This window comes from Neodiprion fabricii, chromosome 5 (assembly GCF_021155785.1).
Source record: "Neodiprion fabricii isolate iyNeoFabr1 chromosome 5, iyNeoFabr1.1, whole genome shotgun sequence".
In the NCBI taxonomy this organism is placed as follows: domain Eukaryota; kingdom Metazoa; phylum Arthropoda; class Insecta; order Hymenoptera; family Diprionidae; genus Neodiprion; species Neodiprion fabricii.
Window position 1 is genome coordinate 10,282,982 of NC_060243.1, and position 24,491 is coordinate 10,307,472.

The window sequence follows — 24,491 nt, forward strand, 5'->3', positions numbered from 1 at the left end:
ATAATCTCCCGGCTGGAGTCGCTGGCCCTTTTGCTCGCAAAGAGTATCGCATTATCGTAATAAGTGGAGAATAGTAGCTTGCATTGTAATCGACCCAGTTTTACTCTCTCGCAATTTACGTACTTGCTGGCCAATTCGCGTATGGTAAACACGCCTGTGTGTGCTGGGAAATCTCGTGCGTTTGTCGGCGCGAAGCGATGTTGGTCGCACTGATGCACCCAAGTAGTGCTGGGTGGCCGGCCGTATATCTGGGGGTCTATTTTTAAATATAGGTGACCGATAAATCATCGACGCCGTAGGTGTGCTCTGTGCATTTATCAATTCCTTTAAACGAATCATAGGTGAGATCAAGCGGGGACGTGTAAATTATTCATTGTACAATTTTTCCGCAGAATTAAGTTATAAAAATTATACACATGCACCGCGTATTACTTTCAACCCCATTTTACGACGTTGCGTGACTGGTGTGTATCGTTTACATATATTTTCTAAAATTTTATTCATAAGACTGACTTTTCCCGCATACCAATTACCTACCTAAAATATAGCTCAATTTTCTTGAAAACAATGAAAAATAAATTCGCCATTGAATTTTACAATACGGAGATTTTTCTGTTTGGTATTCAATTTTTTTCTACACCACGGTCTACATTATTTTCAATTTTGATTTCGCTGACATTAAGTCCACTGCGAATTAGTCAAGGAATTAATGCGGTTAGTGATAATTCGAAAATATTAAATATAGACTTAAGATTCAGATTAAAAATTTTCATTTTTGTAATTTTATGATCAACGACTTTTGTTTTATCAAAAAAACATTTGAGTCCATAACTCAATGATGTCGTGAAAATGATTATTAATCATTCTTGATCACATTGTGGATAGTAGGAATACTTTTCAGAAGATGTAAAATTCCAGCCAATAATTCATTAAATTTGTTTCATTGTTGCATGGAAACTTGTATACGAACGTTCGTCTATAGACATACGGAAAAAGATTTCCTTCATTTCAATCTGTCAGCCTGGCAGAAGATAAACACAACAGATGTACAGACGGTGAGCAATATTCAACGTTTGGTGACATAGACGCTTTCTGATCAGAAGACATGCACCAAAAGATTTTAAGTAAAGCTCATTGCGATCTCACCCTCGAAGCAACTTAGAGCGCTTATCCTCTGCAATTTTTTTTTTTTTTTGAGAGGAATAGCTTCTCCCACCCATTCTAGTGAATGGTTGAGCAAAGAGAGGGAGGGAGGGAAAGAGAGAGGTAGAGAGAGAGAAAGAAAAGAAGAGCTCTCGGTCTATGCTCCCTCCATAAAACCAAACCGAAAAAACAATTTTCAATTGGTCTGTTCGACAAACTTCGATGACGGCGATTTCGAAAACAGCCGAGTGAGAAATCTGATACTGATAAAACTTGGCAGCCAAATGAAAAAGATTTGAAAGAAAAATGAGAATAACAAAAATTTTTGGAAAACCAAAAATTTATACATTTTTCAAAAATAAATATATAACTGAGAAAAAAATGATCGTTTATTTAGAAAAATAATAAGAGGAAAAGTATACGTTTGTCTGTAGAACATTGAAAATCGATTTATTTTCGGTATAACCGGAAGTTTAAATTAAACTGGACGTGGCAATTTTTCATGCCGATCATTAGATTGTAAAATCCTCTAAGTTTCAAATTTTTTCATCCAGCTATTTTCAAGATCATTGCGGAAGTTTGTCGGTCAGACCGACATACCGGCAGATCGACATTTTCTGAAAACCTATTTTTCGGATTCCATAGGTTCGAATCTCAAAGATTCGTTGAATTTAGAACAAGTGATTTTCGACCGAAATCAATACTTTTCTTATATCACTAAAGATGATGAAGAGTAAAATTGTTTATCCCGGGATTACTTCTAAAAATTGCTAAATGGAATGATTGAATGTTCGGTACTTGACTTTTATACCAGCTTTCCAACTCTGAAATTATTAAATAGATAAAAGTCAGAGAGCGGGTTAGAGAGACGAGGTGAATGTCTGAAGAATTTTTTGTCCGGATGAAGAAAAGTTTAGATGCCAAAAATTTCTGGCTTTTTATTGTCTAACGTTATTTGTACAGAACCGTAATAACGTTTCAGAGACAGGGAGTTCCTGTGGACATTAAGAAAGTTTCTATCTGCAAGACGTGTAGACATTGTAACGTTGTATAGAGGCGATTCTTCCGTCAGGGATACGGTTGCGTGCGGACTTATCTCTATATATCCGCTTGGATTTGGCCGTTGGCCAACGATAGCTGTTTCCCTAGTTATATCTCACTCAGTGGCAAACCATAACAAACACAAGTGTCTTATTGCTACACCGGTCAATACCTGATGCAATGGGCCACAATTTCGTTTCCCGTTTGTCTTCGCCTCTCTCGTTAATGTGTAGAAATTGAAATATGACCACAGTACATACCAATAGAATCTGTGACTGGACGTGCAATGGGGACAAACTTTGAACTGTCATTTGGCTAGCAGACCTAGAGTTATCAACTAAAGAGTACTATGTAAGTTACTAAGTGTTAGGAATAGGTACCTCTGCAGATATCAAACGGTAAAATCTCACTATTATAGCTTGTTGCAGAAAATATTGAAAACTGAGAAGGTGAAGTGTTTCATCCTAACGATGCATATCAATAATCGTAGGCAAATGACGACGGGATGAATGGTAACAGTATTTTGGTATACTAGTTTCAAGATAGATGGAACTTTGGTCATTTTTATCAAAAGCATATAAGACATACACTGTTTAAAAATTCAGGTATCAATGCAAGTTAACATCGTTTGGTGTAAAATTTATACCGCCAATCGGATTAAGAGAGTCAAATTCACATCAAGTAATTTTAAAATCACCACCAAAATGGTGTAGAATTTAATAGAACATTTTTAGCACTACGTATTTTCAACATTATCATTCCAACAGTCTATCTTTGGAGCCATGGTGGTTTGGTTGACCAACTCATTGGTAGACGAAAAAAAGTAGGAAAATCGGAAGTGCAAATCTGAATTATTACCTAGGGGAAGTATCATCAAGATGGGCTATGGAAAGGCAAAAAGGGAATTCGCTTCGACAGCTATGTATAATATATGCTATGCATTCGTAACATTTATCACACAAGCACCATGCAGAATTGCGGACTAGTTATTTACCCTATAAGAGGATTAGTCTGCGACGGTGGTTCAAAAACGCTCTGAAAATACTCTAAAAACATTTTGTACGATTTTGCACTGATTATCCGAAGAGCCACGCCAGTGTTTTTATTATTCAGAAAAAATTAACAGTATTCCGTTTTGATGAATGTATATTGAAAAAAAAAACAAATGTTATCGAATTTAAATACTATTATCTACACTTATTTTAAATTGATCGAATTCTAAAGTTTGAAGAGAAGCTGAATTTCGTCGAGATGACGAACCACGAAAAACTTTCCCAACTTCAACGACTTCGTTCAGCCAATTGGACCTTCCCCTATTCTGAAGTTTTACAGGGTCAGAGGGACGGTTGGCCTTTCGGGGATAATAACGATTTTCATCCCGGGGCATAAATTTATATCAGTCACCGTACATTAACGAATCGCATGGATCTTTCGAAATGGCTCTTCCTATAGGGACCGTGCAGTGGTAGTTGGATCCATTTCGTTAAATCCCCTCTTGGAATGCCGGATTTCTGCCTGCTCTCTCATGTCCCGCGAACGTGTGGAAGGCATTTACGCGTATTCAGAGCCATCACACACGGTGGATGCATGTGTGCGTGGGTATTTATATACTTTTAGATCTACCCCTCGGTTTGGCCGCGGGTCGACTGTGTATCGCCAAGCGCCAGGGTGTCTTCGGATGGCCGGCTGGCGCCGGATTTATATCTACCCCATAGCCGGTATTCTCTGTGACGAGATAGGCAGTCGACGCCAAGGGCCATTGCATCGGTAAGCGAGACTCGGAAGGAAGGAAAAGTGGTGTTCTTGGAGTAACGGAGAAAGAAATACCCGGACTTATCGTGCCGAAAATTTTTTGAATGGCCCTTAGGAAACTTCTTTCACGGAACAAGCAAGATCGCATATCGCTGTCATTGTTAATGTAGACTTTTCACCTACCGTAAAACCAGCAGTATTTCTCGCCGAAACGTGGTCTGAGGAATATGAGTCCAGGTTGTTCCGGCAGATTGTCAAGCAGTGCCGCTAAACCGGCTATAAAGAGAGGACCGCCCCAAGCGTAACAGGCGTACACCCTAAGCCTCAAAATTTCCTGGCCCTTTTCCAGACTCGCCGGCCTCAAGTCTCTGCAAGAGAAAAAGAAAACACTTTACTTCACCAGTTTATTCCGCATGACGGACCGTGTCAACGTGTAGAAGGATTAGAAAGACACAGAGGGAATTTCAATGAGAATTTGTTATTTAGTGAGTTCAAATGACTCACGTAGAGAATCGAGGAGATTATCTAACGATCGGATTTGCTGTTTTTCTGGTCTCGTGTATCCGAAAGTACGTATCGCTAATTGATATGTTGAGCCAATGTTAGACGGTCTCCATAATATGGTGCGACTGTTTCGTTGAATTACGTGACCAGACTAGTAACGATTTAAGAAGATTATTTTACACCGGACGCAATTGTGCGTGAATGACGTGTTTCATTCAACCGAGAAAATGGCATATTTAAAATTCACGTACAATTCTTGCAGTCTCAATCGAACTGCAAGCCAAGATGGATAAGGATTACCGTTTGGTGTTCTGTGATGTATACAACTGAAGTCGTAGGTATTAATTGGCTCATTAGTTTCGATCATTCATCTTGCCATTAGAAAGTTGTAGTGCCGATTTTTTGATCTCTTTCTTGAAAGTGAGCCACGACCGACTGAGAGAATGTAGGGTGAGGACGTCATTAGGGATTTGGGTCTCCTGTAGTACGGATGTAAGACCTGCATCGATCATGTGCGAGCTGGCTTTGCCAAGTGGGAGAGGTAATAAATAAGAGTGATGTTGGCATTAGCGTTAGTGACAGGTCGTTGCTACTCAGGTATAAGTGTATACGTTATAGCATGTGGGCATGTACGCGGTTGTCAAGACGTCGCTTTATTAGGGACGGGACATGGCAGTGGTCATCGTCGCAGACGCCAGCGAATCACCACCTTGAAATAAATGTCTGGATTAAAAATACTCTGTCGATGTCGTCCCTGTGCCGACTATAAAATCTTGGAGCTGTAAAAAATCAATGCCCCTGGTATATGTATAGCAACAGTACGCTCTACGGGGCGGTTATCCACAACGTTCCCCTCAGCCAGAAGCTGATCGCATATTAAAATCGATCAATAGATGTATCACGTTTCTGACGCACAAGGAAAAGAAACTGCTTCTAGACGTTTATTGGATCATTGCATAATGGCGCTTGATCGGCCAGATCTGTATCGAGATTTTCTAAGCTGGGAAATGGGCTCACTCGGTGACTACTTATAATACCAATGCAATATTGTAAGCAAAATTTAGTAGTTCCTAACTAGGTTCAAGTCACGCACAAGTACGACTCGCACTGTCAAGACGATGCTATATTCCTTCATAACTTGACCAACTGAAATTACTTTTGTTACACTTCTTAGTAACGACAAATCAGTGAGACTGTAATATAGGTTATATCACTGGGCCAAGTAGGAAAATAGAATCACCTTAAGATCGTGTATCTCATTGAAGAATTTGTGAAATGCAGTATTAAAGATATGTGGCATCAGTCAGAGTCACAGAAGTCGTTACATATGATTTAAAGTCACCTGCAGATTTATATAATCATGTGTCGGGTGAAGTTGTAGCCTGGTAATCCAATATCAATTATTGCAGCTTGGAATTAGGTACACAGACTGATTGAACTTGATTCTATATAAAAGCGTAATTTTTAGAAAATTCTACTCCGGCTTTTCAGTTTTTTACATGGTGTTATGGTCAGGGTGGATGTCGGAGATTCGATAACGGGAGACAATGCGACGTCAATCAGTTGAAGCATCGTGTCGTATTCACCTCGCGACGCTGCGGTAATTTCCCGCAGAATACCGATCAGCGTGAATGACGTCATTAAAACGGAGCTCGAACAATGACTACGGACACAGGTTTACGGTTATAATTATTACTCGGCAGGTTAGCACGACGAGACTGGGAAGGTGCTAGAAATTTTAACGGGTTTGAAATCATTCCATCGCCCCATCTCGGCGAGATCATAAACTGAACCCAACAATGCGCTCGTAACGATCTAGTCGGTGAAATTTGTATCCAGAATCGAACCAGTTTAGGCCCATGAATTCTGAATGTTGCTTTGCAATACTACAGATTTCGGAACCATGCCTTACTCTTGATACTTAAACCTTAATGACGGATACTTAGAATCTAGCAATCATCAAGATTATTGAGTAACAAGGTTCTATATCCTAGCTTTGTGAAATGACTTTGCTAAAAAAATGTATTATGATTCGTCAAAATTCCATATACGAAAAAACCATGATTAATTTCGGGGAAATATGAAGAGACGTAATATTGGAGAGCTTTTCGCCCTGCGGATGAAAGCGATGAGGGGTAGAGCATGGTTGGACTTAATACGCGTATCGATTGGGTATAGAATAATACACCAGTTGCGTTAAGTTTCGATGGATTAGGATAGGTTAGGATTAACGACACGAACTGTAAACGAGCTCAAGTGTGAGTTCCGTGGTGACAATTGCAGGATATTGGCAGGAGGGCCCAGGTTCACTGTCGTTCGTGAGCATCGCGTGTCGCACGGAAGCGAATTTCTTTCGGCTCGATCTTGCGCGCGTTCTATACCCAGTGTGGAACAGAAGCTGGTATAGAAAGGTATCACATAACGTACCGCTACGTCGTCGTAGTGCTTCCATCCTTCGGGTTAGGCTGAATTTACAACGACTGTCAACGAGTCTCATTCCACAGTCTCACTAAGATCCGGTTTTGGGCCAACCTCTTATCAAAGGATGAAAATCGAGGAAGATGATCGTGATGGGTAAATTACGAATTCGACTTGAGTCGGTGTGAACGAAAGAACGTTCAAGTTCTGGAGCCGGATCCCGCAGTGTGAATTCTACTGCAGCCACTGAACGCGAATGCGGGAACAAAGCGAGTGCAAACTCGTTTCACCAGATTGAAGGATACTTGGAATCGTGAGGTCACGAGAGCTCGATGGGATAATAGGTGAGAGGGTCGCAGGAGAGGGTTGAAGCGGAGATTTACGCGCGGCAAGAAACCGTCCGCGAAATTGTACAGAGCGTCATAAGAATGTTAGGAATTAAAATTTTTACCCTTTGAGCAACGTAAAATATTCAAACCGAGTTCTACGCTGCCTTTAGGGACTCCCTATCCCCCGGACAGGAGCTCTCCAAAGTCCTCGAGACGGTTCTACAGTCCAAACAAACGGCTTCGAATCCGGAGTAAAGAGTGCCAAGGGAGTTTACGGTTGTCTCTGACAAGTGGTCATTTGTTGATGAAGGGAAAGGACGCTTAGCCGTGAAACTCGGAGGACTCAGACTGGGAGACTGATCATCAAATCGGTGCTAGATTTTGGAACGGGGAACACGTCGGTGTCCTTTGTGATGTGATAATGGCCTCTTGTTGTTTTCGAGGAACACTTCGTAACACGATCCTTCAACAGGATTGTTAAGCATCCAATGAAACCTACAATGACAGTGAGCGAAGCTTGTGAAGGACAGCAATCTGCAGGTACGAATGAAAAGGTCATAGTTACGCGGACTTCTCTAAGCCGTACTATAATTACAGTACGTGAACTAGGTACAAGCTGGTCTAACTGGCTGCAAGCATATCTTTTGCGGTACGCTATCTGCGCGTGATTGGTCGTATCGATTTAAGTTGTGGTTAACCAGACTACCATGAAGAGTCGACGCTACTACATTCTAATGTACCGTGGAGTAATTATTTATAACACAGGGGTTACTTTCACATATTACCTACATTTTTTGTTGCATTTCTCAATTGAAAGTTCTAGATTTGAATTTTTTTCAAAGTAACATTTTGACGTTCACAGTTCTTGACGACACTAATTCTTCAATTATGGCGTAGCTGGTGGTTCTATACATGCACGTTGGAGATGAACATGAATGCATATACTAAACGAAAGTGTGTCCATAACTCAATGTTTGTAAATATTTTTTTGATTTGTAGATCGCGTCATGTTTAATACACCGTAGTGCAAATGCAGACTTGCAAAACTGCTGTGTCTTGAAAAAATCTAACTTCTATGAATTTGGTGCACACAGTACATGCGAGACTTCTTGGGTAGCTCACAGCTCGTCCTTGACAGTCGGAGGACAAGGACATTCTCGAATCATTAAACCGCAACACACGACCTTTCCGAGCGGCATGCTCAGAGAAGACGGAATAAATTTTCATCGGATGTACATGTATAGGTGTAGCGGCAGCCTCTCTCGGACGTGGAAGACCAGAATCTATACTCCGCGTGTATACTGTACACTCAACGACTCTTGAAGGTTTCCCATTTGCGAAGAAGCGGAATGTGCGTTTTATACTACTGCACTTACGGTAGTCCCAGCATCTTGTGTAAAAACGTTGAAGTATAAGCTATAAGTATATGAGTGGTAACGAGGGCTGATGGCAGAGCAAGAAGTGCAGAGTTAAAAAAAAAAAAACGTCGGAAAAAGGATGGAAAAACAACATGAACTGACTGCATGGCGTGGCGGCGTTTTTTAGCCGTGTAATTATTTACCTCATAAATACATTCCATATTGTCACTTATTTTTTCGATCTTACTCATCTTCTTCCTGCAGTTATCTACGCGTTTGGCATTGCGCAAAATTCCACTTTGACTTTTCCATGCCAGTGTTCGTTGCGAACGCGCGGGATTAAAAGACGAGGGAAAATTCATATTGTATGGATCACATACAGTATTATACACGCACGGAGTAAGATCAGGCGACTTCTTTTCTTTCAAGACAGAAATCATATTTCAGATGTGCTGCACGAAGAATGCTCATATTCGTGAAAAAATGTCCGTAGACAATTTCTGTTCAAACTCTGTCCAAGGATTTCATTGCCGCCTTTGGAAGATACGATTCTATGAATAAAGTCGAAGCATAATGCGCCTCATTAAATCCAAAGTAGCGACTTATAACTTGGCGCCTGCACTCGTGGAGGCTTAGGTTCAAGGGGGGAGTCTGCACGTTCCTGACGTGGCATTACAGAGGATTTGGATAGGAATGAAAGCCTGGCGTAGGGATTATTATACCCCGAACAAATCATTGCAACCGAACGGCTGGAAAAGACCCGGCAAGTTCAGGTCCCCCGGATCCATTGTCGACCGTATATCTTTACAAAACTGTATTATATATATTCACCAGTTCCGAATCCTCACCCCGTAAGGTCTTATTCCGCTGGGGGATCTTCCCACATCGGGATTTATTTGACGGTCGCACTGCATCATATTTCAGTTTAATGAAAACCTTTTCTTCCTTATGAAAAGAGCCCATCTGCTGATGCTCGACGGCCGTTCGAAGCGAATCTTTATTCATAGGACTCGCCTTTTTCCTAATGACAAACGGAAAAGTCTTCGGCTAACAACGTCCCGTTTCTCTTATACGACAACCTCAATTACCGATTCTGTACCCAGACCCGGGGTTGCCGAGTAACCTTGGTTTAAAAATACGCGAACCCATCTCTCAGCACATGGTCTGAAAATTCGCGCGTGCTTGCAGACTGCAGCCACAAATGGACCACTCGAAAAGCAGGTTGTGGATCGTAGGAAACGGATAGCAGGCTTTCTGCGTCGATGTTTGTAGTACGCAATGCAGAAAGCTACACGCGATTGCGGCACAGCAAGCGGACGCGAGAGCTGTGATGTGAAAGTGTTCCAGGAAGCAGAGGAACGCCTGCAGACAGTAGACTGGTTCAAAAAGCGACGAGAACGTTTCAAGCCGGACAGATACTCCATTCATTCATTGGCGCGAGTCAAAAGGTAATGCGCTTTTAAGTAGATGAAATTAATGCACTGAAGTTGCGAAGACGAGTCGTTGGAGATGCTCGTCTGCTTTCTGCTGCTACCGTGCTGGTGCGATCTCGTGTCTGGGACTGCGATTAATTCCTCTCTTGCATTCAGAGCGGTTTAATGTATTCCTCAAGTCTCTAAGGTCGCCGTATTACGCGTTACTGGCTGGCTATTCTGCAGTCGCGGCGAAGTTGCTTATAATTACGCTGATTATGTCGACGATACATGTTCATCGGCCTTGCGTCTTGGAACAAAACCGAATAGACAACTAAGCTACGCGTGGTACGCAAACAATTCCAAGATACGGAAAGATGCGGGAGGAAAAGGATTCTTTGAATGTATATAAAATTGAGTCTGAAAAATTAAGTTCACATACCATCAATCTCATTAGAATCTAATCAGAGTTGAAACAATTTACTGGTAAAACCTTTTTCTACATTTTTTATATATCATCTATGATCCAACTATTCAAATTTTCTTTTATTCATTTCCATTAATTTCTATTACAATAGACATGTTTTTTTTTTCATTCGTGGTCACTGTCATTGGGGCAAATAAGATTGCTTGAGCTTAATTAAACGGTGCTTCATCTTTTCTCAACTTTTGATGTGGACTATAGGTGTAATTCTATCTCGATATAGTGCACTACTGAAACCCTCATACGGGCCCCGAATTTGATTCCTTATGAATAATAGTTTTTGGAATGACAGGCAACTTTTTGACCATCGGTATTGAAACGACCCTCTTCTAAGCAATATTTTATCATTAATTGGCGCGTGTGGCTCAATCACACAGGTCCTTTCTGCAGACTTGAAATCACAAGGACGGGGTGTTTTTTACAGCGGTACCGTCCTTTGTGCCTTTGCATTCACAAGTTCTAGGCAGTCGTTGAATATTAATAAGCTACCAGTCACGCTGGCGCGAGCGAAGGGTTCTTCTTGCTCCAATGTACAACGCGATATGTATGTACATGCATCGATCGGAACAGCTACCCCACAACCTTAAATTGCATAAATGTATGCGTCGCGTCTCATATAAAGTCGTTCAAGTTCCCGACGAAGACCAATTTTGTAGAGCCAACATGTACACCTTTCGAGATTTTGTGTTATTCCAGGCAGCATTTTATTACCCTCTATTACATCTGGAGGTCGAGTTTTCTCATAACTATCCATGCGCAGATGTTGCAACACTAACCGGCAAGAAATGCATACATATATATATATATATGTTTATAAATATATGTATATATTTATGACTCTGGAATGAGGTGTCGAGCGGTTATATAAACAGTTTCTGCGCAAAAATTATATAGTAGCGCAGGAAATATCGAGCAACGCTCTTACGCTTTTACGCTTTTTGTCGGTTTTCAAAAAGGTTTCATCATTCTATACTTTCATACTTATTTAACGATACAGAGAACCGCTCTCAAGTTTTGATTTCGATTATCCTGCAATGAGACCGCATCTTACTTCAACTCTCAAAATGGTCCTAAATTTCCTGACATGATATTATGCCATAATCTTCCGTCATTGAGTATTTAATTGGCTAAAAAATACTTCGAAACCGATTCATACTGCTATTCAATTATAACAGGTCAGGGTATTTTACTAACGAATTCTGAAAATTTCAAAACCGTAGAATCGTCACAGAAAACGAGTTATAAGCGTTAGTTTTTTTATTTCAGTGCCCTGATTTATGAACAACTAATTCCAGTTCTGATTAGTTTAAATTTCAATTAGATTTAATACTAAAAAGAAGTAAAGTCTACGCAAAACGGTTTGGCAACTCTGTCATCGTCTATCATAACACTTCTCCATTTAAATAGTAGCCTAATTTTGAATCAATAATTAATTGTTAGAAATTGGACGTTGAAAAAACAAGTAAGTAAATAGATGAATGAAAAGAAGAATATTGAAAAATAATCATGAATTTGATATTAGTATTCTTATTAAAAATTTTGGATTTTTTGATGTAAGCATGGGGGTTAAATGGAGAATATATACACAAAATCTAAAGTGACGATTTTTTCCTCGCGAAAATTGCGATAAATAAAAAAAGCATGCGTTCAAGCTATATTTATCGTCCCACTTAAACGATTTTGATAAAATAATTTGAACAGAAACAAGTAGAAAACATTAGGATGAATACTATCTTTGTTAAAATAAAACATAGACAACAATGTACAAAGGAGATGGCTGAATTGCATAAGAAAACGAGGTCACGAGGTGGCATGGTGCACGCCTATTTTGTGTTTTGGCCAACGAATATATAAACCAGGAGTATCGTTCGTTTTTCTTTCCGTGCATTCAACGGCGATTAGCCCGTCTTCGAGTCGTCTTATCGTGCGAAGTTAAACAGCAACAATTGTTGCCTCGCATCGCGCGTTGGAACCGCTGCGTGGTAGCGATGAAGTAAACTCATTCCTGTCACGTACTCCTTCATTGGAGCAGCCGATCGGACTGTCCATTTAATTGCGCCTTTGAACTCTGTTGGTATAAGTGACGTGGCTAGTCACAGAAGATCCTTTCACGCTTATGGGATACTCCCGCGGAGGTGGAAGTGGAGGCGGAGGCGGAGAAGCCGCACTATGTGCAGACGGTCGTTGCAGAGGTCAACCACAGCGGATGTTATCCGATTTTTCACGCAGCCGTATGAAGCCTCCTGACGCCTACGCTGCTTTTAGATGATATTTCCGAACCTCCCACTTATGGAATCGGTAATACACTCGAATCTATCAGAGGCTGGATAGTTAAAATATTCGAATACTGCTGTCCGACTATTTTCACGCGATTAGTCCAGTCAAAATAGGTCTGAATTAAAAATACTCAGGATATAGGGGTTTTTGATCTTCACGAACTTAAATCTCAAGTCATTTTTGAGCTGCATAGCCGGCGTTTCGAGAAAACAGCAAAATTTGACGTTTTTTGCGTGTTTCTCAAAAACTGCTATCGATGGGTAAAAAATGAGTTGACCATCGTGTAGAACGGAAAATTCTACATCGAATTATGCCCGCACATGTCGGAAACGGAGTCGGATTAACCAATTGAGAAAACCGGAATTAGTGTACCAAAATTCCCCAGATGGCATCGATAAGTAGGATTTCTGTTTTCTTAATTTGTTATTCGACTCCGTTTTCGACGTGTGAGGACATATTTCGATGTAGAATTTCCCGCACTCCGCGATGGTCAAGACATCTTTCATCTATAGATAGTAGTTTTTGAGGACAACGCACAAAGCACCATATATTGCTGTTTTATCGAGACGCCGGCTATGCAGCTTAAAAACGACTACAGATTTGAGTTCCTGAAGGTCGAAGACCCCTATACACAAAAATGCAGCCATATCCTGAATATTTTTAAGTCAGACCTAGGTCAACTGGACTATCATACAGAATTTGTATGCAGAATGCAGCACATTACTCAACTCAATTGTTACTCAACATTGTAAAGAAATGTGATTTTGTCAGTTAGTGCTTGATTGAGTTAATGCTGCGTAAAAAATAAAGGCTTTTCAAAATGTCCATTAACGACCATCCACTGTAGTCCATCAAAGAGTGTATCACGAATGTTCAATCGCTTGATTTAACTTTACTGCAAAGGTTTAAGCTTCAGGTATGAGATTTCTAAGCGATTCATTTCACCCGTAACTGCGATACCTTTGCAAATGGTTTTGATTAAAATTGGCCGCAGGGTGGCGAATCCTGAGAGTCTGGCTACCCTTCCCGATATTCAAATCAGCACTTGACCATTTCTGCATGCACCGTGGCTCCTGGCGTCAGCTGACCAAATGCGAGGAGCGTTGAAAGAAGATTCTTCTCGGTCATTTCCCTCTCTCTTTGCAACGTAAGCTTATCTTGTGCTCAATCTTTCGCAAGAGGTCGCAGCCAAATTGAAAATTTATAGCAGTTGAAGAATTCTCGCAGGATTTTCGCAGAAATTCAATAGATGGGTAGCAGCTTAGTTATAGGGAATTGTTACATCACACTAATGGAATTTTATGAGGGGTATTAGCGCGTGAGATTGAAAAAGTGCGCCCACTCGCAATGGCAGCAATTTTGCACGTATGTTATATATTGAAGTAAATAATTGAGTTGTGATGTCACCGGACAGACTTAGATCAAGTGCTGAGCATTGATTTGCTCACCGAATATTATACTCTGAAATGATTTCACGAGTGTAAATAGCATCGATAGAAGTTTAATTTGTAAAAAAAGAAACAAGACGGTTTAACATAATATTATGACTGTAAATGAATAATGATTTTCAATAAAGCTATTCGTACCGTATACTCTTTACTGATACATATTTTAGGATGTAAAATTTCGCAACGGGGCAAGATAAAAATTAGGCCTTGAGAATACAATAAAGATTAATAAATATTTCAGCACAGTATGCGCTTTTATGTGTCTTTCTTAACTGTGCCTGTCCAACATGCGATAAATAATAATTCCCACCTTCAGTCATTGCTACAGATTACTCCGAAACTATCGCTTCACCACAATTTTCAGGTTCTCATATGAGATGAATTTTTGATAATATCGACAATTTTCAATAGTTATACAAATAAAGTTTTCGAAGAGTACACAGACAGAACAAAATTGAAAAAGTTGCAAAAGCCTCGTGATGACTTTTTCAGTTTTTCAAGCATATTCGCGAGTACCCCGGTTTACTCAATTTCCATTTTGTGTATGAACACTGTCCACATTTTATCAATATTAAATGTTTGCTCGAGTCATTCACATATGCGGGAGGGAAAGCGTACAGTTTTACTCGATTTTACCAACAAAAATTCGACATGCTCGCGATATTAAATTTGCGATCTCTATTAGCCGGGTTTAGCTACCGACCCGCGAAGCGCGCGAGCAAGGGCTTCGTCGCTCACAATCAGAGAGTAATTAACAGAGTTACCACACGAAAGCTAATCAATTGCCAGCAAAGCCAGCGTGTAGGTGTATAGACCGACCAGGAAATATTAATTACTGTTTGGTCAGAGCTGAGGCATTATATACGGTTGCTATTGACGTGCTTCGATCAAAAGTTCATTATGAAGAATTCTGAATTCGGAAGCCACGGAGCTACATATTTCTGACTTTCCGTGGAAAGCCTGGCGACTTGGGACGGGGTTGAATTTCCGAATTTCAAAATTTCCGAAAGCTCAAAATTCCGAATTTTTGGTTACGTAACTTGAACTGAAGAAATCAAACTTTGACGAAACATCAAAGTTTTGAATGGTCTGAAACCCAACGCTCAAAGTTCCGAAAGTGCAGAGTTCCGAAGGGGCATAACGCCGACACGCTAAAGTTCCGAAAGTGCGACAATGAGAAAATTTGAATCTGAAACATCGAAATTCTGAATGATCAAAGATTTTCAGTTCTGTGAATTTCTGGTTTGGTGAAATTTCACCACTTCGATATTTCTTGGTTTTGCATCCTGGTCGTACTAATTTTCGTTTTCTTTTTCATTTTTTACACCCACTCATTGAGAAAACTATACTGTCTAAGTACATTTTAATTTTCGGAATTTTGCTCTATCGTAACGTGAATTTTCAGAATCTTACATTTGGGAACTTTGAGTCGTCGGGTTTCGAACCATTCGAAACTTTGATCTTTCGTTAGAGTTTGATTTCTTCACTTCGAGTCTAGCCACCAAAAATTTCGGTTTTTGGCATTTTCGAAACTTTTCAAATTCGGAACTTCAACGCCGCCCCATTCGAGTGAACATTAGAACGTTTGGCTGCTAATTCCGGCTGCTACCTTCAGCCTCGTAATTCCCCCCACAAGTACATGACAAGAAAGAGTTCGCGAATCAGTGTCTCACTACAGCAGCGCGTTTCAAATTTTGGAATCCCCGCATTTTGGGGATCGCGCAGACTTCGGACTGGAAGGCGCGAATGATAGATCCCTGTAGTTGCAGGAACAAAACCTTCCCGGATTCACGTCCACTCACCTAGTAACAGGGTAATCATCCCACGTACGCTTGGGTCTATGGTGGAGGAGGATCGCGCAATGATCAAGCACACTAACACACTCTCGGAAACATCGATAGGCCCGGAAGCGCATCGTGCACACCTCAGTCGGTATCGGAAAGCGATTACCGCTGAAACGTATGGCCATCATTATTGTCACGGTCATTATTATTAGCGCGGATGCTGCGCTGCACCGTTGCACCGGTGCCTAGGTATGTACCTACAACAAATGGGCATGAATATCCCACGTAAGCGAGACCGTTATTCAGCAAACTACGTTATTAACCGCTGTTACACGTATCTGCGACGGCGCAATCCCTGCGATTTACTGGATTTTTATATTCCCTGGTTTAATGTTTTCACCATTTCCACAAAGCCCACGAAACGATATTTTTCGCTGCTGGTACTCCCCGTTGTACGTTGTTCCACTGTACCATGCTGTCCGTCAACTTCTTGTCTACGGAAACAGGTGACGCATACCGTTCGACGATTCGTAAGAGACGAATTAGTCCGTAGAAGTTGAATCGTTGATTTCCAGTATCATGGACGAAGAACGTGTATTACAGTTTGCTAATTTTTTGCTGCGTACGATTTTAAAATCGAATGAGTGGATATTTTCATCTCAATTATAACTATGAGATCTTCAGAATAAACGCAGTAATATCAAAAAATATACGAATTCAGGTTGAACTATAGGATTCGAAAATTAAAATGGTTAGAATAAATACAGACTTAAAAAGAAAAAGAAAAAAAAATAGGGGAATTTAGGCAATTGTATTTTTTGGCTTCCTAGATTTTTACCCTTTTACAGTTTCAAGTTCTGTTCTTATTGTCGCTTCTTTCGGTATTCGACACAAGAGATTGCAGTGATTCTTGTATCGTGTGGCCATTGTACTTTTTGACCATTGGCTGTCGGAAAAACTTTGAATTTGACAAACATGTGATATCCTGTAATTTCACAATATTCCTGACTAAAAATTACTAGACTAGGAAACTGTGTATTTGCATCTGAAATTCGATAAGTTAAGATGACAGATATGTAAATTAGGGGTGCGAAATAAAATAGAATATAATATATTGCACAAGAAGAAAATTGCTTATTGGACAAATTGTATGCTAAGATTGAACTGATTGTAATGTGGCGTCACGTATCATACAGTGTTTGTAGACGAAGTTTAAATCAGTTTCGAGAGAGATCAATTATTTGATAACGACCTTTACATCGTAAACGATCCAGTACTGTAACCGAAAACTGATAATAATTCTAACTAATAATCAAAATTAGTTATTTTAGAGCTGCGTCGACTTTTCCGGACCAAATCATGCACCCAGAAGTACATACAATTTGAATATCCGAATCTGTTGACCTATTTAGTTGTACATCAGGCGTAATAATTTCTACTCATCACGGTTCAGGGGCCACATTAATACTAATAACAGAAGCCCCTACATTCAAACGAGTTGATTTTTCCATCCGAATTATCGGCTAGTTAATCATTTATCCAAACGAACGAGTCTCTTCCACTATATAAAGAAGATTATACAAATTTAAAAATACCACTCGTTATTGAAAGCTTGCTTCTTGTATTGAAGTACAATTCATATGTTACGCTGAATTGAACTGTGAACAGTTGAACATTTCCATGGGTTTTGGATAGTGCGGGTGTTGACGTGTCTATCAAAGAAAAGAAATTTTCATTTCAATATACGAATTCTACAGAATTGTTTTTCCGCTACATAACTCGTGATTTAAAAACAGTTACCATCGCAAATTTCGGAGCTCTTGTTTTTTGTTTCCGGTCCCCGGTGGGATTTACAGCTTGGTCCGACGGTATCGTGCAGGTATTCGCAACGGTCGAAGCATTCCAGTGACCAGCGTCATCTGGCATCCGTTCGTCGTGCGTTCCTTTTTTCGCTATTCTTTTGCTCCTTTTTCTACATTCTACTTGTCGCAGTTCTGCGAACGTCGGAGCCTTCCAACGGCCTTGCATCCTCACCACGTATAGACCTGGACCGAGGAAACCGAGACCGAGGTCGCCACACTAAGGTGCAAGTCGTAGGTATTCTTACGGTCCATCGGAACATCTACCCAACCACTAGGCGTATAAGGAAAGATGACTCAGCGTGTAATCACGGCAATAGCTCTAAAATGTCACTACGTGTGAATTGGTACGTGATAGTTAGTTCACGCAGATCAATGGAGAATTTCACTCTTTCACTTTCACGCTGTTACAAATTTATTTACTAAAAAACTGGTCATTTTTGTATCCTCCGTTTATACTTCGTTCTCGGAGTGTCAATTCTTCGAAAAGTACGTTTGTGTTTTAAAACTTATCTTCTCACAATCGACTAAACGTGACTCATTGTCAGACCCCTTGCCATGCTATATAGTGTATTTAGTGCACGCGGTCGAGCTGTGTATGCAAGGGCATCATCTATGAAAGAACTTGACACCCTGGCCAGGTAGTTATAATTGTTTTATCGAGCGCAGGGAGTCTTTGATAATGAAAGCGAGGCTTCGACCGTCTCGTATGGTGTCGGATGCCGGGTTTAAAGTTTCCAGAAATATATCGAGTTACTAGCTACATGTGGAGCTTATTAGAAGGCCTGGATGAAAAAGTGTTCTGAGGCCCCTTTGAAGTGAGTTACCAACGAAAATTTACAATAGTTGTTTCAAGTAATGCTTTCAGCGTTGAATTAATTTCAGCATGTTTGTAATAAGAGTTATGGGCAGGGCGTGTATGACCTCTGGCAAAGAGGTGAACAATGACAGGATCAGTGCTGTGGATCACGAGCAACGTCAAACCGGACAAAAATTTGGCTTTTTGGGAATTCAGGAAACTCGCTACAGGTGCAGGTAAAAACTTGTTGGGTCGTATCGCTGCGGACGATGGAAATCTCGGTCGCGAGTTCATCAAACTTGGAAGGCTAACCTCCACGCACGACGGGAGATGCGAACGTGTTTGTGGGTTGGGAGAGAGTGAATGGCACGGGAAGAGATAAAGAGAAAGTTTGAAAATAAACCTGGGATAAGTAACTGTGTTCAGAACCCATCGGATGGAATACCGTCGTATTAAAAACAGATTCAAGTCCCTACCTATGCTGGCCTCCACCCTCTAACCGCGTCCGTATTGTGGTCAGAAAACAGTGCTACTCGTGTAACGCGATCGTAACCTTTATTGACCGTATTGCATTCGCAAGGGGATCGAGAACACAGGGGCGTTAAAAACTGCGGAAGTATCAACGCCGCATTGTTCACAATTACTTATCAACGTTCCTGTTGTTCTGCAATCGTTAGGACACCCATCCGTAGAGATGTCGATACGTCGTTTATATATGGTAGGAATGTGAAAAGGTGAAAAGTTGTCCCTGAAAAATTCTGAAACTAAGTGCTTTAGATTATCTCTCTGTGAATTATTTCACGCAAAGTTCGAAATTTTACATTCTAACAAAAGTTTTTCACAGATTCAACGCAACGTTATACGGTTGGAAGTACCGAACAAACTCAAGGTTGTCAGTGGGTTTCAGCAGAATTTAGATTTGCAATAAAACTTCGACGTTTCCATATATTAGAAATTTAGCTCGGTGCACTTTTGATTATGACTGTTCAGAAATCGCTGGAAACTTGTTGAAATTAATTTCAAATGGCTTGGAGTCATTTTTAAAGTGCTCGAAACATTTCGGAACCACTTTGGAAGCGATTGGAACCGTTTGTCTCGTGACCTGTAAGTGCATAGTACCTTGGTTCAGCATCTATATATCGATTTTGGAGAAGAACCTCCACTTCCGGTCGTTGATTCTAAATGCATTAAAAATTTTAGGATGAGTATGAAAATCATGGCGGTCGAATCTGATTTAACAAAGTGCTATTGTGGAAAATAAATTCAATTCCTATGAAAACAAAGAGAATTTTGATCGAGGATTATGTATTTTTAATACTGATGTCTGAAATAAATGCTACGAAAAATTTGTGCATACGTATTTCAGTGAGAAAATTAGAGAATTTGTACTGTTTGAACATGTTACGAAAAGAAACTTCTTTCGACAATTTTTTCTTACAAATGCCCCAACAATAAATCGGAATTAACAGTGTTGAAGAGTAAGTAATTTATTCCGGTTTGAAAATTGAACGCCTATTTCAATCCGAGGGAAATGATACTTTCGTGAAACTTCTGCATATTTCAAAAAGAGAGAGTTGAAAAATATTTGCACTGACGGGTACAATGAGTTGCAGAATATGCGAACTTTCTCTTTTCTGAAGCACGGAATTACAGGCGTTGGCATGGAAAATTCGCTGTCGCCAGATCTTCCTTGGGAACGGTTCAACGTGCCTCGACAATCTTAGTAAGTCCGGCTATGCGTGGGAGACAGAGCTGAACAAGGTGTCATTGTCCGGTCCTTACAAGAAGCATCTATCTAGCTAATAAACGCGAGGCTAGTCGCTCAGCCAGAAACTCGACGCTCTGCTTCCACGGACGGTTGAGGATCTCATCGTGCACAGAGCGATGAAAAAAGACCCAGGTAAAATTTGCTGTATGCATCCTGTACTAATTTATTCGTGACTTTGATCCAGGGTTTATTCAATTACGCGTCACTCTATCTACGATTGCTAATATAATGGAATTGCAGAATATAGATATAGACAAAGAAAATAGTGATACACGGTATGACGAGAAACGAAAAGACAGATAAATGTTTGAACGCTCTTTATTCTTTTCGAGATTGATTCGGAAGTTTGTGAAATTTATAAAGCGTTTACGAACAGTAAGAACTTATACCCAGATATGCAAACAGTGATCCAAAAACTATCTGGAAGATGCGGTGAATGATCTATGCAATCCACGGATTATAGCATTCAGGTCATGGTCATCGAATGGTGTTTTCGTCATGCTTGGTCCGAAGTATCATTAAAAACGGTACTATTACTGTCAATAATTTTGTCGACGGTATATAAAATATCCATAAAACTATTTTAACCGGCCCGCATCAAACATGATATATAAAATGTCCTTCAACCGGTGAGCATCGCATATTATATGTACAGTGACTTGTTGATGGTGTGGGTGGTGTGCGATAATCGACGCTAACTTGATATTCAAATCACTTTTGGAGCTCTTGCTGCACGTACAAAACGCGTTGGATTCACGTCATGTTCTCTGTTACGTCGGTATGTCGATTCGACGTGTCCCTCGAGCACGGGAGGCGACTACACGGCGTTGCTGCAGTTGTGTTAAAAACGAGTGCAGACATCCCGGGATGTGTCAGCGTGCAGCCATGGCGAGAAATCAGAAACCCATTAGCAAATTATTTCGTGATAATCTACAACGCGGTCCGCAATTTTTTCCCACATTTGTACCGGTTTCATCACTTCAACTGCCACGAGCCGGAATTGAGGGGGGAATCGTTGCATATTTCTGACTGCGGTATAACAACAAATGCTGCAGTTTTTACTTTTAGTGCAACGCCTGGCGCCACTGACGAGTATATCGACTCGAGACACGAACTTTCCGGTCTCGAAAAAAACGAAAACAAGAAAATAAAACAGTGAAAGTGAAGTTGGAAAAGAAAGAACCGGATAAAACAGACGCCAAGTGCACGCGGCTCCGGATGATCTTGAGTCTCTCCGAAAGACGCATGACTCAAAACTGTCGGCCCTACACGTGTGACTCTCTCGAGCTTTGACACGGGTTGGTTAATTCACGCCCCGTGAATATCGCGGTATGCGTTTTACTGGGATTTTCAAGAGGCTCGGCCCAAAATTACAGAATTGTAAACACGACCCGTGGGTATACCGTTTGCGCGTTCACACTTACTCGATGGAATGTTAAAAGTGTTAGTGATTTAGCTTTCTCATGCGCGTGGCGCCCATATGCATGTACGCAACGCAGGCACACATTGCATGCAACGTGAACGATGTGTTACTTATCCACAGGGCCGCCGACTTATTATTTTTTCACAATCACAATCGAAAAATATAGCTCTTGGTAGAAAATGAAAATTAGTTTCGTAGCTGTTACCGGAAAGTCTAGTATCCGTTAATTTTCCTTTTCATTACGATCACTGTTGCTATATATTTTCTTGCAACTGTTGCGAAAATCTAATGCCTGTGCAACGATAAATTGACGTTCAAGACTTATTTAAGTAAAAAAGTAGAGTAAACATCACAAACTGATTTTGCTTTGCAATTACCAAAAAAGGATCGACGATAGCGCAAAATGGTTACGCGTAGCTCGTTTTTCGTAATTCCAACTATATTCAAACAGTTTTTTTTAACGATACCTGTTTTACTGAATTTTTATAGTTACTATGACAAATGAAATTTTTCACAATGTAGAAGTGGGAACGTAAGGGGGTTGTTCATTTACTCTATCACAGTTACATGGTATTTTGATTAACGTTATAACTTTGCACTTTAGAAACATATGACCCTCATTTATAGATTATTTTTTAATAAAGTCAAAATTAACTTGAAGTTCAACATTTCACTTATTCGTAATCGAGGCTCGATTGATTTCTATTACCATTTTTGTCCGAATGTAAAGGATCGCTGTGTGTATCCATCTAGATACCAGTATTAACATAAGATATGAGTTTTCAACTTCTGACGCTGGGATGAATGGAATAATCCTAAAAGAAAGAAGAAACGAATTCCGGATGGAATGCAATGGGTACGGTATTTTTTAGACAGACATATGCAGAAAGTTCGAAGCAACGAAGTTACTGACTCAATAACAATCTTCTATAATTTTTAATTTGATTATATTCAAGTCTTCGCCTATCAACAATATCCAATCTGCAGATGTGTTTCGCTACTTTTCCCATGTATGAAAACTCCATACTCGGCATACACCAAGTGTGTGTTACTTCATACTGACCATGCCGAAGTCGCCGACGGTGCTTATCCATTAATATATCATATTGACGATAGTGTGCTTTTCACACGAGAGATACGAACAATTGGCAAAAGTAGCTAAGCCGCGAATAAGGGGAATGATAAACATTATATCCGTGTGTACAATTGACTGAGCGATGCGGAAGTACACTGCAGTTGCCCGAGATGTTTATTAAGTGGAATTAGCGTAGGTTTGTTTTAAATTTCTATAAATTACAGCATCCTGATTATGACCGTTCGCAATTAAGTGCAATTGCACCAGTTTCCGTGTCGTTTATGCCGCTGAGATCCATCCCTCTGACGATGCATTACACGATCTGTGTTACCGAACTCCCGAACATCACAGTGTAATAGGTGTAATTATACCTATGAAGATTAGAACGCGTGTATGAACTCCTCTTGAGAAAACCTCTACCGGGACAATCTCTTGAAACTTGAAAATCAACCGCGCATGCGCCAAATAATTCAATCTCATTGGTCGGCGAAATCTTCCCGTAGCGATATTCTTGTCTTCGATGCAGGCGGGCCAACGTACACAAAATGTGTACCTTTGAATTTTCAAAGAGCATAAGCATTAAATTCCGACCTTTCTTTCAAGAATCAACTTTCCGACCCAATAACAAATGCTTACCAAACCTTTCCGAGTCACCACCTCAATTATTTCAGATTCTAACCTCGAAAATTCATATCAACTACATCGCCGACAGAAACAGTTTGATAGCTGAAACTCGGGATGGTCAGCCTGTACGAACTGCCGATAAAACTCGCGCATGCGCAGTTGATTTTCAAGTTTCAAGAAATTGTCCCGGTATACTCGTTAAATGGTCAGGATTCTTTCCACTCCACTTGGTAAAACGAGGACTAAGGTAGTCTTGTAAAAATTCACAACGCAATTTTTTCCTACCCGCGCGTTGCGAGTCATGCGTATTTCACATATATCCACAAGTTTCTGAACATATACCTCGATTCGAGTCACGCTCGTCAGGATAAGAAGAAGAGGAGACGCGTTTCTTTCGGTGACCAAGGGAACCGCTTGTCGCCGCTTCCTGTTAACGGTGATTCCAGCATGAACGCGCAACTGTCACTATCCGTGTTCGCCGTCATGTTCACCACGTTTGCAGTGGCCGATTCCTCTTCCGGTTATACCGTAGATCTCGTAAAGTTAGCGCTCAATTACAACAGACCAGCAGTGAAGCTCATTGCTCTCATTATTTGCCTCGAAGAGCACGTATCCCGTCAAGGAAACGGTTAAAACAGTCATCTGGACGTTGATCCGGATTCTTGACAAACCCTAACGGGTTTCTTTTGTCTTTTCATAACCTCAATCATAGGTCTGGGCTTTAACCGAACCGTGATGATCCGCTACGTAATGTCGGGTATTTCTCGGATCGGAAATAACGCTTTGATAAATAAAGGTAATTGTAAGCGACGGATGAATTATCAAGTCAGGTCGACTTTTACATCAGGATTATATATGAGCGTATGGGGCTAATCCATCAACTTCCGGCCATTTTTTCAGTGTCAGAATTTTGACGTGACTATAATTGGATACGTTACTGTGGACACTTGGATATAAAAATATTTTTACAACCCTTGCCGAATTCGAATTCGA

The 24,491-nt window shown here is 40.5% G+C and overlaps 1 protein-coding gene across 1 annotated transcript in view; it reads right to left on the bottom strand.

Annotated features, from left to right (window-relative positions):
* LOC124182667 (probable G-protein coupled receptor Mth-like 1) overlaps positions 1-24,491 on the bottom strand; it is a 110,028-nt gene that overhangs the window by 16,556 nt on the left and 68,981 nt on the right. Inside the window, exon 4 of the mRNA XM_046570208.1 lies at positions 4,120-4,304. Coding sequence (XP_046426164.1) covers positions 4,120-4,304 — 185 coding nt within the window. The remainder of the gene's footprint in view (positions 1-4,119; positions 4,305-24,491) is intronic.